The sequence below is a fragment of the Hylobates moloch genome, unplaced genomic scaffold, assembly GCF_009828535.3.
Source record: "Hylobates moloch isolate HMO894 unplaced genomic scaffold, HMol_V3 SCAFFOLD_13, whole genome shotgun sequence".
Classification (NCBI taxonomy): domain Eukaryota; kingdom Metazoa; phylum Chordata; class Mammalia; order Primates; family Hylobatidae; genus Hylobates; species Hylobates moloch.
In genome coordinates this window covers 8,795,521-8,812,623 of record NW_026652288.1, presented here as the reverse complement: position 1 = coordinate 8,812,623, position 17,103 = coordinate 8,795,521, and the positions used below count along the sequence as shown (strand labels likewise).

At 44.8% G+C, this 17,103-nt stretch overlaps 1 protein-coding gene across 1 annotated transcript in view; it reads right to left on the bottom strand.

Annotated features, from left to right (window-relative positions):
• The window catches only part of ASAP2 (ArfGAP with SH3 domain, ankyrin repeat and PH domain 2), a 203,239-nt gene that overhangs the window by 114,267 nt on the left and 71,869 nt on the right, over window positions 1–17,103 (bottom strand). Inside the window, exon 2 of the mRNA XM_032172619.2 lies at window positions 16,297–16,369. Coding sequence (XP_032028510.2) covers window positions 16,297–16,369 — 73 coding nt within the window. The remainder of the gene's footprint in view (window positions 1–16,296; window positions 16,370–17,103) is intronic.

Genomic DNA, 17,103 nt, shown 5'->3' with positions numbered 1-17,103 from the left:
AGAAAACTCATTTCACTGTTTGAGTCGTTTCCTTTTTTTTTTTTTTTTTTTTAACATTCCAGAAAAGAGCCTGAGAGTTCTAGATAAATTAAATGAATTTCTGAGACCAGATTCAGCAAACAAATTCAGACAGAAACATACATGTGCACACACACCCGCAAACACAGCTCCTCAGGAGCCCTCAGAAGATCTAGGTTCCAGTCCTATGTCCGCCAGTAAACATCTGTACGACCTTGGTAAGTCACAGTGACGCTGGGCCTGAGGCATCAGCTACATAAAGGATAAAGACCTGCTGGGAGATGCTCTCAAGGTCAGAGGAAGAATGAACGAATCAGGTAAAGAGACCCAGTTTACCACACTTGGTGCATGACCAATAACACTAACAAAAGTAACAGCAGCAACAGGTGTTACTTTTTCAAAGCACAAACTTCACATATATTTTTTCTAAACTTCATAAGACATGTATTATTTCTCATAACACTATTAGGCAATTAGGGCTCAAAGAGATCAAATAATTCATCCAAGGAAACACAGAAAGTGGCAGAGCTGGGATTCAAACCCAAATCTTTTGATTCCAAAGTCCACTCTCCTACTCTACTACACGATGTCTGTTTCATCGTTAAAAAGTTTACCTTGTCAAACAAAAGTATCTAATTTTTAGATTTTTAAAATCCAGTTTCACAGATGGATCAATAATTCCTTCTGTTTTACTCTATTTATAATTCTAGAGTGTGGTTAACAGTGAAGGGTAGGTCCTTTCAAACCACACACTATTTTTAAACTATCTCAAAATTAGTGGTCAAGACATGGGCAGTTTCATTGGGTTCAGGAAGGGAGCTGGTGGCCACAGGCAGGCATCTGTCACTACACACTGTCCACTGGATGACAGAAACAGGAATGCAACCTCCTGCTCCTGCTTACTCCCTCGCTTGCTGCTTTCTGAGCCATGGGTCTTTCAAGAGACGCCAACGGAGGGGAGCTGGGCCGTGGTGTCCTCCTCCACGGTGCTGGGCAATGAATGCAAAGCCTGGCAGGAGAGAAGCTGAAGACTACGCAGCCTCATGGTGTCCTTCAAAACACGAGGAGGACTGGACCTCAGTGTTGATCTAAGTGAACACCCAAAGGGAAGGGACTTCGCATATGGTTAACGCCTACTAGGTGGCTTGTTAAGTCTTTTGTTCAGTTTAACCTGAGCACTAAGAGTTGGCTATGATTATCCCTATTTTCTTCTGAATCAAGTGCAGTTCAGAGAGTCATGTCACCTGCCCCAGACCATAGAGTTGGTAGGAGGATCAAGGCACTTTGTGGACCACGCAGGCTGCCTCCAACCCTTGGTCCTCCAGCCCTTGGTAGGAGAGAGGAGCCGGCCTTCTCACAGATAGTAGGCTTTATGTTCTAGCACCAAGAAATACAAAAGTACTCCTTATCATCCCTCCTGGGCTCCTCAACTGACTACCTAGTGTAGGTTAAGTTTTTTTCTTTTTAAAAAAATTATTGGCCGGACATGGTGGTTCACACCTGTAATCCCAGCACTTTGGGATGCTGAGACGGTGAATCACCTGAGGTCAGGAATTTGAGACCAGCCTGGCCAACAGGGTGAAACCCTGTCTCTACTAAAAATACAAAAATTAGCCAGGAGTGGTGGCACATGCCTGTAATCCCAGCTACTCAGGAGGCTGAGGCAGGAGAATCACTTGAACCTAGAAGGTGGAGGTTGCAGTGAGCAGAGATCGCACCACTGCACTCTAGCCTGGGCAAAACAGCAAGACACTATCTCAAAAAAAAAAAAAAAAAAAGATTTCTTGTCCTTATACATCTTCTAAATGATGCACTGATCCCCAGCAACCCCAAGGTGATCAATTAGTTCTTTGGCTTGTCATCACCACCATCATCTCACGGATTTACATTTACAGTGCTTTCATCCACTGCAATCAGCACTATCTTCTGATGCTCACACTGTACCAGTTTAGGTCAGTGGGAATCTTTTTGTACCGGTCTAGTTGGGGATTTTTAGATGTATTTTTCATCCTGCAAACGAACTTGAAGCTTCCTGCTGAAGCCTATAAGCCCCGTGTCTTCCTCTAACACCTAGCACGGTGCCCACCATAACAACAGCCATCCCTCCATGAATAACATGGCACTGACTGACCCACTGCTCCAGATCACCCCAAGGTGAAGATTTTCCTACTAGAGAACAGAAAATCATTGAGTGCCTTTGTTTTTCTTTTGCTAAAAACAACCTTAAAACAGGAACCTAAAATAAACAGCTTGGGAATAAAGTTTCTGGAAAGATCTCAAACTGGGTCTATCAGCTTTTATTTACAGAATTGTGAAAGCTGTTCTTCTAAAAAGAGCTCACACTCTTACCTCTCCCTTGTTCAAATGTATCTTAAACTCTAATTCTCATCAATGATCCAGATCCAATAATCACTGACCTGGGAGGGACTTTGGAAAATAAGAATCTGAGTCACAGAGACCATACTAAGACAAGACTTTGTTTCTTCTCAATTCTAAGCCATCACCCCTTTATCTCCCCCACCTCACTGCACGAAACCCACCAATCCCTGCAAAAGGATGAACTGAGAGACTCTTGCAGAGAAATCGATCATGAAGCCAGAGTGCATGTGTACATACAGAGTTTAGAGGCAATGACTAGGTTTTGTTGCGTGCTTTTTTAGTTTACTGGATTCTGTTATTTAAAAAACTGGTATCAAGGAGAAGGCCCAGTGCAAATGGTTTCAGCAAAAATTGCTGGATCCAAAAAGGACAAAGAATGGCTCCTTTGCGCCTCCTCTACAGGCCACACATGCAGATGCGGCTCTTGACAGGTCAGTGTGGCCCACAGCACAGTGAGGAGGCAAGCCACCAACATAGCACTGCCAGAGGATGGGCATCCTCCAGCCAACTCACCTTCAACCACCTCCTCTTTCATCTCAAACATAACACTCACTATTTCCAGCCCTGCAAGAGGGATGTGACAGTATGCTGGGGTGAGATACAAGGACACATATGCTCATGGCTGGGATGAGTGAGTGCCTGGGGAAAGACATGTCAGTCCATGCACTGATCACTTATAACGCATCAGGCAATGTGCTAGGCTCTGAGGACTCAGACGGCAAGGATACACTGAACTGGGGCTCCAAGGACAGGTAAGACTTGTTGAGTAGAGAAGGAGCAGATCACAGAAACAGACAGGCATTAGCTCCAGGGGAACACCAGGGAGTCCTATGTGTTCCCACTGTTAACACTTTCTCTGTTTTTTGTCTTGTTCTGTTTTTGTTTTAGATAGAATCTCATTCTGTCGCCCAGGCTAGAGTGCAGTGGTGCAATCTCAGCTCACTGCAATCTCCACCTCCCAGATTCAAGTGATTCTCTTGCCTCAGCCTCCCGAGTAGCTGAGACTACAAGTGCGCACCACCACGCCTGGCTACCTTTTGTATTTTTAGTAGAGACGGGGTTTCACCACATTGGCCAGGCTGGTCTTGAACTCCTGATCTCGTGATCTGCCCGCCTCAGCCTCCCAAAGTGCTGGGATTACAGGCGTGAGCCATGGCACCTGGCCTACTCTCTGTTTTAAAGCCCCTGTCTGCATCCAGCTCTCAACTCTCAAAATCACCGCAGGGCAACACAGGTCTCATTGTCCCCACCTCCTCAGGGCTCCTATACTCACTGCTGAGTCCTTTCATTCCATGGATCCTGAAAGACGACCTAGTCTAAACATGGAAACCAAAGCTCAGAGAGGGTGATGACTTGCTCAAGGTCACATAGTGAGTTTGCAGCAGAGCTGGAACAAGAACTCGGGTTTCCTGACTCTGAGTCCAATGGTCTTCCTCCCACAGCGAAAACCGTTTCTTCATTTGCTCATGACATTGTCGCTGTCTTCAGCTCTTCTAAGAGCTGCCCAGCCCCAGCCTCCTTGCTGACCCAACAAAGACCCTCCAAATCCCTGCTACAGGCCAGACCACAGACCACTTGGGAGTCAGGCAGAGGAAAAAGCACCTGCTGACATTCCAACCTTCCACGCAGACAGCTCGGTGAAGGGAGCGTTTAAGGAGAGACATATGTTCTCTACGGCAGCAGCCTGGTGGAGACTCTCTCTAGATGGATGACATGACGATTAATACTCAAATGTGTGTCACGACATGAATGTTGTGATGCTGTGCACAATTCTGCACAGCGGAGACCATTTCCTCCGGCTGTCGGCTGTACACGCCACCTGTTTCCCACCTCACTTGTGGCGCATGATCTCATGGGAATGCAATTTCTTCAAATCAAAGATCATCCCTGTTTCTTAACAGGGTCTCTACTTAGTGGACATCTTGTGAGAGAGAACCATTTTCAGAACTTTATTTCTAGAATCATCCCAACTAAACGGCTGAAAACATATTTTCATTTCCAATTTACTAATGTGTATCATTCTTCTGGATAATCCCACTTCCAGAAATCTATCCTAAGGAAATCATCAAGGTGATCAGAGATGTGTGTACAGAACATTTATAAAGAGTGAAAATTTAAAATGTGTTAAGTTCCAACAATATGAAAATGGTTAAATTAACAGTATTTCTACAAAATGGAATATTTTGTTGGCTTTTAAAATCATGATATAGGCATACAGTAGGAGCAGAAAGCCAAGTTTAAAAAAGGCAGGACACAAAATTAGATATTTAGTCTTAATTTTGCAAAAAGTAAAATGTAGAGAAGAGGTTGAAAAGATAATGCAACAGTGGTGGGGAAAACTGAGCACTTGCAAACAATCAATAAACTGTTATGCAAGGCCGCTATATGCTAGGTCCCAGGCCAAGTGCTTTCTAGATGTTATTTTATTCTCCTCTGAGTGGACAAGGAAACAGACTGTCGGAGTGTGAACCAGCCCAGGATCATGCAACTTCTAAGAGGCAGAGCTGTGTTCCAAGTCAGGGGTGGGCCTCAGACCCAGCGCTCACCTGAGCCTCTGCTGGTTATAAAGATACTGAGATCCTGCTAGGCTCAAGACTTGCTTGGTTTAGTGCTTTTCTGAACTTTCTAAATTTTCTAAACTAAGCTTATCTTATCTTTATAATAACAATGTAAAGAATAAATAAAAATTCAAAAAGAAATCTGAAGCATCAGCTCTAATGGCTAGATTGTTTCGGTGCTCTGTGCCTGTCTGTGCCTATTAAGAACATTAGGCTGGGTGCAGTGGCTCATGCCTGTAATCCCAGCACTTTGGGGGGCCAAGATGGGCAGATCTCTTGAGATCAGGAGTTCAAGACCAGCCTGGCCAACAGGGCGAAACCCGATGTTTACTAAAAATACAAAAATTAGCCAGGAGTGGTGGCAGGTGTCTGTAATCCCAGCTCCTCAGGAGGCTGAGGCATGAGAATCACTTCAACCCAGGAGGCAGAGGTTGCAGTGAGCCAGGATCACGCCACTGTGCACTCCAGCCTGAGTGACAGAGCGAGACTCCATCTCAAAATAAATAAATGAATAAGTGACAGAGCGAGATTCCATCTCAAAAGAAAATAAATAAATAAATACATAAATAATATTAGAATCTGTCTTTCTCTCCCAAAGCTTTCCCTGGACAAGGTGACGTGAGGGAGACAGCCTTCGGAACTGAGTATACCTGTATCATCTTTGACAAGACAGAAGCAGCCACAACCAGAAGGGGTTGAACAAGAATGTCCTCCCTGTTCATAACCCCTGAGAGCTCCCGCACAGGATGGGCACCTGGAAGGATGCCTCTCACCGGCTTCTTCCTGCCACTTCCTCTGCCTTCTCCAACACCCCGGGCTTCTTCCACTTTCAATACCCATTTCCATCATCTTTCCTAGGAAGTCCCTTGGAATGTGATTCCTCAAGAAACAGCCAGTCTTTGTGGATGGTACCCCAGGATGTATCTAGTCTGGTTGTGTTCAGCACAGGCAGCTAGCAATGGAGTTCACTAATAAGGCCAAGGTGTGAGCTATTAAGATACAAAACCTGTTGTCTATGATCACCCCATCCTCTTTGATCCTGCCTTATATTAATGATCCCATCCTTCCAATGATGTTCAAATGAGTTCAAAGTCTGTGTGAATAACTAAACGTCACCCCAATGACCTCCCTGTGAAGCTCCTACTGCTTGCAGGAGTACACTTGGAAGGCAAGTGACAGGGGTGAAGAGTGGAGACTGGGCTACTGCACATTTTTTTTTTTATGTTGATGCTTTCTGTCCCTTTAGGCTTTAGAGTACAGAATATATCAACATTTACTTTTATTCATTCATTGTGTGCTTCCATTATGGGTCAAGAATATTTCTGGTTACTAAAGAATAAAATCCAATCACACTGAAAGTCTATTATGCAGCAAGCACTAATGAACACAAAGATTCATCAAACAGAGCCCCTACCCTCAAGAAGCAAGCATCCAATAAGTGAGAAAGACTCAGCCCATCAGTTCAGTGCAGCGACACAAAGGCAAGAAACAGAATGAGCTCTGGGGAATTCAAGGTGCTTGGTGTGGCCAGAGCATGGGGAAGGGCTGGAGAGTCAGGCAGGGGCCAGAGATGAGGAACTTCATCCCAGGTAACGGAGAGCAGCCAAAAGGCTTCTAAGAGATCTGCATTCAAGAAAGACAATAAACCTTGGTACCTCCCAACACACAACTTAGCAAGACAAAGATAAACATGCGAAAACAATCCACTGTGATGTAAATTACACGAGGTGGAAACACAGCACTCTATGGGGAAAGGAGTACATTTTCTGGGGGCTGGTAACAGAAAAGGCTTCTTGGAGCAGATGACGTTTAAAGGAATTTCCTCATTGAAAATGTAGTATGGCATGAGATTAAAACTGAGCTACCAGCTGCTTGACTCACCCTAGACTCTCCTTAACCAGAGAGCTGCTTCCATCCTAGGGGTGCTCTGAGACCAAATCAGGGAAGGAGAAGGGGGCTAGAGGTGGTGGGAAGGGGGTCTCACTAAAAAACTGGCAGGGCTCTCCTTTAGCCTGGAGACAGACTACCCCAAGGTGTCTGGGGTTCAAAGCCAAGAGGGGAATTCAACATTTGTTGAATGCGGAGTACAAGCTATTAGAAATTTTACTCCCAATTATATTCACACCCTTTAATGGAGGAAGAGTTCATGTTGGCAAAGCAATCTGATTCGCTACATTACAGAATGTGCATTTTGCCAGGGTAAGCAGCTTTCAGCCCTTCATTTTTGCCGCGTCACAGCCCACGACCCCATGCTCACCACAGTGATGACTTAAGAACACATCGCTGCCCCCACCCAACTCCATGGAGGGCACAGCCCCTGGGAAGCAAGCTGACTCCTGTGGTTTCACGAGATCCTGGAGCCTCACCCTCAGGGACAAGCAGCCCTTGGAAAGTACATGGTCTCTAAAGCCTCAGATAGTAGTTACCATGAACACTGTGGAGATGACATACGTGTAAAAATATCTTTCATCCTTACAACTCTGCAGGATTTTAAGATGAGGAAACAGATGAAGTCATCGTGTTGATTTGGTAGAAGATTTAAGCTCAAGGTCCAAGCTTTTTCGACTGGTGTGTTGGGTTTGTGGACAGGTTTATGGGGGTATGTGCATCCCAAACTGTATGTAAAATTATGTAAAGGTACCTTTTCCTGGAGGGATCATCCAAAACAGCCTTCTTATTTTTACTGATGTCTATGATAACCAAAAGATTAGAGAACCACTGATGAAACCACAGCCCCATGTCTTACAGATGCATGCGGCCACCAGGTTGGCCCACAGACTGGCTGACTATAAACACCAGCCAAATTAAATAGCAGATACTTCTGAACTGAAGTATGATTCATGCCAACACTTGGACGTTAGTTAAGTCACAGACCTTTGCGTTCCTTCAGAGGTACCCCTCCTTCCATGACTAATGCAGTGGTCACTGCGGACAGGATTCCACAAGTCACCATCTAAATTCCAATCATTGTTGTTAGCCAGCAGCGGGGAGAGGGCTGGACTCCAGAGCCTCACAACTGGAAGACATCTCCAGGGCCTTCGAGCCCGCATCCTCACCTCCCTCTACAACTTCCTCAGAGACAGGGGCCGTCCATCCCGCTGCAGGAACCTTCCAACCACCAGTTTGCCGCTCAGTCTACTCACCCAGTTATCCTCTCCCTCATATCTGAGTCAGGGCTTGCTCTTGTGAAAGCCTCCTCTAGAGAGGAGCAAATACTATGTCTACCTTCCTCAGCCGGAGAAAGCCCTTCATATGCCCTCTCCCGCCCCTTCCAAAACTAGGAGCCCCACGTCCTTCAGATAATCCATCCTACAAGGAGGTTTCTCCATCCCTAAGGTTTTCAGGTTCTTCTTTAAATGCTGCTCTTACAACTAAATAATGAAACAACAACCTTCTTTATAAGCACCAAAGACTTCACTGAGGTCATGTGTGGCTCACCTTTGGGGCATGTGCCACGTACTGGCTCACACTGACCTTGTAATCAACCTAAACCACCTGGAATTTTTCAGAAGGACTACAATGGCTCAGCCAGGTGGCACATAGGGTGCTCCCCACATTGCCGCTTGTTTTCTCCACCGTGTGCCCCCAGCAACTTCCTGCCTCAGCACCAGGCAGCGTGCCGCAGCAGTCAGAAGCAGAGACGGGGACGCTCACCTGCTTTTGAATCTGAGCTCCTCCAGCTGTTGGCTAGATGACACTGGCAGATCGCTACTCAGTGCCTCTGTGAGCTCATCTGTCAATGGACAGGACCTAACTCACAAGGCTGTAAGGATGGAATTCACATCAAGTTTTTATTTAGCTTTATAATACAAATATTCTAACAAATACCTCATGAGTACTTATTACTACTATGCTTCTACCCCCAAGTTTGTGAATATCAATAAAAATATTCTTTATCATCATTTATCATCTATTCCTTTTTAATCACACACAGTGTACATAAATTTTGTATCCTGAATTTTATTTGCTGAAGATTTCATCATAAGCATTTTTCTTCCTGTTGCTATATAAACATAATTCCAGCAAGCAGCTAAATCCTAATTCAGCTATATATAGGAGGCATCCAATTTCTCACTTTGATAAGCAGTGCAACAACACAGTGAACATCTTTGTATATGGATCTCCTTCCACAAAAAGATTTTTATTTTTCTTGATGTGTACCACCAAACTGCTTTCCAAAAACTCTGCGTGCATGTTTTCAGTGCCACAACAATGGAGCACAGTACTAGTTACTGTAAGCTTGCCAAACAGTAAGGATTATTCTGATTTTGTTATTTTCTCATGTAACACGTAGAAATCAGATACAGTATATATATACATATTTAAATATTTTTTCTTTTTTTTTTTAAAACAAATCATTTTCCTTTTTTCTGTTTTGGAGACAGGGTCTCACTCTGTCACCCTTCTGTCTGAAGTGCAGTGGTGCAGTTTCAGCTCGCTGCAGCCTCAGCCTCCCAGGTTCATGTAATCTTCCTGCCTCAGCCTCCCAAATAGCTGGGACTACAGGCGTACACCACCATGCCCAGCTAATTTTTGTATTTTTTTGTAAAGACAGGGTTTCACCATGTTGCCTAGGCTGGTCTTCAACTCCTAAGCTCAAGTGATCCATCTGCCTCAGCCTCCCAAAGTGCTAGGATTACAGGCGTGAGTCACCTTGCCCAGCCAGTATCTTCTTAATGTACAGTGAAACTTCATTTCCTCAACTATTATATATATATTCTGAACTGCCCTGTTCTAATTGATAATATCTATAATAGAAATAGTTTTCTGTATGAATTTGAAGTGTACTTTAATATTATATTCTAATTAACACTGCAAACAACAGGCAGGAACACACACACAAAGTTGTATTCTCATTTTCTTTTGTACGTGGGAGATGGTATGGATTTGAGGGAAAATCAGCATTTCTTTCTTTGTACTTTCAAGAATGTGATAATTTTCTAGGATACTCTGATTGAGGGTAGGAATATCACTCTCGATAAGAATGTTCTAACAAGCCCTTATGACAGAGTAATTCTAGAGAAGTGAAAATGAAAATCTTTTGTTGCTTCTTCTTGATAGAGATGAATTTTTCCACCCACTGATATGTCAAACAGCTGAAAAATGTTAGCTTCAACTTCCTGGGGTGTGGAGGGAACACCTTTGAGCTGAGCCAGAGCTTGGGAAATTTTAGACAAGTAAGAGTTTTAAAATAAATATGAACTTTTTTTAAGAGGTCAGATAGCAATCCATCACTGAGTGGCAAACAGTTTCTCATAAATCATTATGACAACTGCTTTTGCAAACCTAAGCTAAGACTCTCCAGAAAACATAGCTGGTTGGGTTGCCATCATTTTGAAGACTGGGAGCAAACATAATACACTGACTATTCTGGAAGAAGACTACTGTTTTGTATACATGTGGGACACGCGGATACCCTTTTGTCCCAGTTCAGTGTTTAAAGTGGGGATGGGGGGTTCTAAGGTAGCATTCTCAAAGTCCAGTGCCGTCACCTGGGAGCTTTTTCAATTAGCAAATAAAGTACTCAGGCTCCATCTCCGACCTGAACCAGAAACTCAATCCCTATTTTAACAAGACCCCAGGGGTATTCTGATACTCTCTCAAGTTTATAACCACTGCTCTAATGCAGGGATTCAAAAACTTTTTCCTAGAAAGTCAGAGAGTAAATATTTAAGCAGAGCACTAACCCCATCATGAGGGCCCCGCTCTCATGCCCTCATCTAAAGCTAATTACTTCCCAAAGGCCCCATCTCCAGACACCATCACACTGTGGGTTGTTGAGGCAGTACTGAGGTTATTGTGCAGGTAACAATGGTGAGAAACCATTCTTAGCTTTCAGGCTGTGAAAACGCAGGTGTCTGGCCACAGTTTTCCAACCTCCATTTTAAGGCATCTTAAATCTTCCTTCTACATAAATCCATATAAATCCTCAAAGAAGAGAATACAGGGCCTGTCATAACACACACTACTTATATCTAAAATTGTAAGTTCACCTCTCCTACACTAAGAAGGCAGTGTAAGTACATACAGCAGGAACCTGATAATGTATAAACACTCAGTATTTACTGGGCACCTATTATCCGCCCATGCCCATGGCAGCCACTGCAAGGAACACACAGGAGGTATGTCACAGCTGTCACACTTACCACGTGTATGTCCAGAACCATGCATGGCACTTTTTCATGTTATCTCACTGAATCTTCACTAGCAATCCTATGACCTATTAAATTCCCATTTTACACATGAGGAAATTGAGGCTCAGAAAGGTAAAATAATCGTCCTAATGTCACAGGCTTTTTCAGTGGCATTGCTAGCTTTTAATCAAGGGTTCTTGGATTCTAATACATATGTCTTCTTTATCCTAAACGACACCATCTCCCAGAAGTGGTCTTTCACCTCAAGGGCTTCTAATTAATTGAGAAAAGATCAACAGATACAAAACTACTAGAGAACAGTCAGGAGCAGTATTTAAGTGTTAACAGTGCCTGCATGTTAGGTACCCTTTAATTTGTAGCTGAACAAAACAGTGGAAACTGATTCAACCTCCAAATCCTAAGAATTCAGGAGAGGTGTGGTAGACAGAACAACGTTTCCTCCACCACCAGATGCCCACCTCCTAATCCCTGGAACTTGTGAGTACGTTATGCTACTTGGCAAAGAGGAACTGAAATTGTGGATGGAATAAAGTTGCTAATCAGCTGAACTTGAGATGGGGAGATTACCTGGATTATCTGGGTGAGGCCAATGTCATCACAAGGGTCCTCACATGGAGAAGAGGGAGGCAGAAGAGCCAGTGTTTGCTATGGGACTGAATTGCATCCCTTCCCCCAGATTCATATATTAAAGCCCTAATCCCCAAGGTAATGGTGTCTGGAGATGGGGCCATTGGGAAGCATAATAATTAGGTTTAGATGAGGCCACGTGGGTGAAGCCCTCCAGATGGCATTAGGGTCCTTATAAGAGGAGAAAGCGGACAGCTTGCTTTCTCTCGCTGCCATGTGAGGGTACAGGGAGAAGGCGGCTGTCTGCAAGCCAGGAAGGAGAGGAGGGCCCTCACCAGAACCCAATCACACTGGCACCCTGATCTTGGACTTCCCAGCCCCCAGGCCTGTGAGAAAATAAATTTCTGTTGTTTAACCCACCAGTCTATGGTATTTTGTTATAGCAGCCCGAGCCAACTAGGTGTCAGAGCAATGCAGTGTGAGAAAGACACCACTGGCCATGACCAGCTTTGAAGATGGAAGGGAGCCATGAGCTAAGCAATGCAGGTGGCCTCTAGGAGCAGGAAAAGGAAACTGATTTCCCCTGGAGCCTCAGGGAAGGAGCCCTGTTAACATCTTCATTTTAGCCCAGTGAGACCCATGTAACTTTGTGCCATTTTAAGCCAACTCATTTTATGGTAATTTGTTACAACAGCAATAAGAAACTATTACAGGGAGGCTGAGGCTGGTGGATCACTTGAGGTCAGAAGTTCGAGATCAGCCTAGCCAGCATGGTGAAACCCCATCTCCACTAAAATTACAAAAACTAGTCGGGGTGTGGTGGTGGTAGATGCCTGTAACCCCAGCTACTTGGGAGGCTGAGGCAGGAGAATCACTTGAACCCAGGAGGCGGAGGCTGCAGTGAGCCGAGATCGTGCCACTGCACTCCAGCCTGAGTGAAGCGCCATCTCAAAAAAAGAGAAAAAAAAAAAAAGAATCTATTACAAGAGAGTCAAAGAGGGCTATGCTGAAGTCAAAGAGAGCTAAGGCTTGATGAAGATGAGTGGGGAAGCAAGGGTAGATCCCCTGCAGGTGACTGGGATGGGGGAGCCCGTTTACAGACCGGGTGGGGCTGTGCAAAGACACAGAAGTACAGCTGGCACACACTCAGGAAGCAGTGACAGGCCAGCGGCCTGCAGTGAGGGACACTGGGGCAGAGATGGGTCAAATGGGGGCCAATCTGTGACAAATCAGGAAAGCAGGCAGGAAATCCTGGTCCCAAAGAAGTTAAGAAACATGAGACAAGAAAAGGAATATGGCAGTATGAAGCATAATGCTAATTTATTCTCACTGTTCTTTCAATCATACATAAAATGAGTGCTCTTCCTATACAGGAATTGCCTTGGGTCTTTATTCTCATGATCAAAACACTATGGGGACTTCTCCTTTGGAACCAGCTGCCTTCAGAGCCCATGACTGTAGTTACAGAACACCGAAGCCAACTGTGGTCGCCAGCACTCAGTCCCTTCTTGAATATGCCTGACTTATTTCTGACATCTAGTTCTAAAAAAAATTTAATCTATCCTTAGACTTCTCTACTAAATATATGCAAAAGAACGTGCTACTAAAAGCAGTTCTAAACAGATCTAAAGACACTGTGAATGATGTCAGCAACATGACAGGAGAAAGTATCATGTTTCCTCAGGTGACTTCTTTGCAGTAGACAATGCTTGTTCTGAAATAAAGATTTCAGGATCAGGCTCTAGTTTTAGGACTTAGGACTTTTCAGGACTCAGACTCATGACCTTAGAATAACTCAAACTTGGCATGACATAATAGACGGCTAAAGGATGACAAAAATAGGAGACCCCCTCCAAGGTCACATGCCAGGCTGTTATGTGCGGGGCCTCGAAAAGGACATGAGCCCAAGGAGCTACATTAAAATCCCAGCCCTGTCACTGTAGAGCTTTGTGACTTTGAACAAACTTCTCAACTTCCTTGGACCTCAGTTTTCTTTCATAGAGTAGCAAATGCTATTTTAAGCAAACAGCAGAGCATGAGCAGAAGGAAGAAGGCACAAAACGTGGCTCGCTGGGGAAAACTGCAAGTTATTTCAAAGAAGGGCACAGAGGAGTCCAGGTGGGGAGGGTCGGGACAGGTGGCCTGAGTCCAGGCAATGCACAAGAGCTTGGAACTCATCTGGTGTTCTGCAGTATTTACTCACCTGAGGCTCACAGTGGGGTGATCAAGGGAGGCAGTGACAGTTTCATCGACAAATGAATTGAGAAAGGGTTAAGACCGATAACCACTCACGATCCACATTACTAGCACATTAAAATCTTTGGATGGTTCTGTAGTAAGAGAACCATCTTTATCCCAATTGCCCTAAAATCCTAAAGCCCACAGAGGCCTTCCTTCTCTCTCCCATGCTCTGGAACTGACTTCCACGAACTTCAAAGAGGGTGATGAAAAAATGCTATAGAGTTTTAGGCAGAGAAGTAACACCAGTGGGGTTGCATTTTATGAAACGACGCTGGGGGGTGGGCAGAAATAGGAATGAGGTTTGTGGCACACACTCAGCAATATAGGTCAGCAAGGCAAATTAGACAGAGGTGCTGTTAAATTCCTGCAGGCCAGCTTCCTGACACCGAAGCACTAGCGCCTTCTCCCTTCAAATGCAGGTCTGTTTATAAGCTGCACCGCCAGCCACTGGGCCAGCCTTGGGAGTCACGCAAGTCTCTCCTCCAGACGAGCAGCAGCTACACAGCCAGTGTTTCAATAAGACACAGATTATTTCATTTTTATTTCTGATAAGAGCAGCCTTTTCAACATATGACTATAAAATCATTTTTGAGTCTGACCAGAATATCAAATATCCCTCAAGTTATAAACTCAAAAAGTCCAAGTGAACGCAGTAAAAAAAAAAAAAATCTTCCAAGATGCTTTTTGAAATCTGGTGCTTGTCAACGAAACTGGGCATACCACTTCTTAGTGACTCACTGAAGTCTTCAAGATGTCACCCATGTGACAGACACACTGAAGGTGTGGTGGCTTTGAAACAGAGTGGGCCACTCACTGCACACAACCCTGACACAGCAGTAAGACCATCAGGGTCTGAGCTCCAGCTGCACCAACATCTTGGGAACACCCTGAACTCTCTGATCTGCAGGTTCCTCATTAGTATAAGGAGAATCAGTTGTTGACAAGATTAGCACAATGTACAGAAAGCACAAGATACACAATTAAGTGTTCAAAAAAATCAAAACTATCATTATTGATCCCTGCCCCACACTTAATCCAGGTAAAAAAGCTAGAGACGGATGGCCACCTTCCATATCAATTTCAGAAAAGGCCTGTCAATTTCCCCTGCTGTAATTCTGACTGGGGTTGGGGTGAATCGTCAGATCAGTTTGGGGAGGCCTGACACTAACAGTAGTGACTCTTCTAACCCCTGTGCATCACATATTTCTCACTTAGGTCTTCTTTCATTTTGGCTAGCAGCGTTTTGTACTTGTTGATGTAGGATTCCTGTGCATCTTCTGTTAAATTTGTTCCTAAAGACACTTGGCAATGCTCAACTGTAACATCATCCTGCACTTGGGATTTCCTGCTAGATTCTTCCCGATTGTGGCTTGGACAGTTCTCATGGGGGGAGAATCCAGAGCGCAAATGGAGCTTGTGCCCGCCCTATTGTAACTGGTGGGGGGGGAGGGGGGAGCAGGTGGAATGTGTACTTCCAGGCTCTTCCCCTTCCCTCCTGACACCACGACCATCTAAGGCACTCCCTGTCCTCCTGCTCCAATCACCCTTTCACTAAAGAAAGACACCACGAGGGTGAGGGGACACAGACAGTATAGATGAAGGGACCTAGACTACTTCAGTGGGAGCAGACCCCAGGCCCCTCCTCCTCCCACCTTGTCACCCAAACTCTATCTGCACCTGAGCAGGGGCAAGCCCCCCTGAGCAACCCATCAGCCTTGTTTCAGTCTCTCAGGGACTCCTCACAGTTCCTAGTCCTGCAAGGCTGCCACCTTTTTGTTGCTGAATGAAACTGTATAGTCACTTAATGACTTTTTAAAAATATTTTGTATCACTTGTAGGATTTGTACAAGGGAAGATATGCTACAGGTGACCTACCTGTCACCTTTAAGCCAAAAGTTGCATGGGTTTAAAAAATATATATGTGTAAATCTAGATCAAATATTACTTTATGTTTGTCTATTTATTCATTTTCGTCCTATACTAGAAAAGGCAAGACTGCATAAGAGAGAAACGGAAAGGGCACTGTGACACAATTAACAGCAAAAACCAAATGACAGAGGCAGGAATGAATCCAGGTCCCCATCAGCCAGGCTGACAAAGTGGGTATGCGCAGGACCGTGCTCCAGAAAACAGGAAGCACAACATGGGACAGACAGCACAGGGGATGACGGGCGATGAAATCCCACACCTGAATCAGACGACTGGCAAAACGAAACGTACTTCTGAAAAAGAAACATCCAAGCTCACCTCTGTGATCTGCATGCCCCGAAAAAGGAGTCTGGCTGGCTCATTTGTTAATAGTCATCAATATTATGGTACCAGGACTTCAAATGCGACGTTTTCCACACAGAAACCCCTAGGGAAGGATGTATACTCACCCAGCCCAGAGCTGTTGATTGCTTTCACAGATTTCTTCATTTTGTAAAGAACCATCCGGTCCACGTCCAAAGCCTAAAATGTAGAGAATACCGTCATTAAACCGTGTTTGTGCTGAGACCACGCTAGCAGCGAGCACCACATTGAGCGCCACTCTGACGGCCCTGCTTGCCTCTGCCAGGTCCCTCGGCACCTGTTTCTGGGAGACAAGCCCTCAGTGTGGTGTGGAAGACTGGTTTCCAAATGGCACTAAGCAGAAGTTTGTTGGCAATTACTGAAAACCAACTCCTCCTCCTGCAGCATGCAAGCTGTCTCCTGCCCACAGCACCTGCTGGACGTGAGCCCTCTGCAGTGAAGTGAGTTACCCAGACGAACCCTCAGTTCTCCCTGGCTACCAGCAAGGCTCCGGGATGCACCTGCCTGCCAGGGACTCCCATCGTGCCTGCGCCCCTTCCCCCTACAGAGCCCTAACAAGGTGGAGGCAACCCCACTCTGGATTTGGAAAAACCCAAATATCATTAGCTTGTAAGTTGTATTAGAAGACGGGTCCTATTGCTTCCCAAGCCTTAGATTTCTTCTCCAGAAACCAGCAGGAACAATGCCCACTTTGCAGGGTTGAATAATTAGATAGAGGCACTGACATATATAATATTCAGCAAATATTTATAGACCAACTACTACACGGCAGTTGTCTATGGCACTCACAATGTCCAGCACATAGGAGGCACTCAAACAGTATTTGTTCAACGACTAATCACACCTGGAAATTTAATTACACCTTGAATTTCACAACAGATACAAAGGTAAAA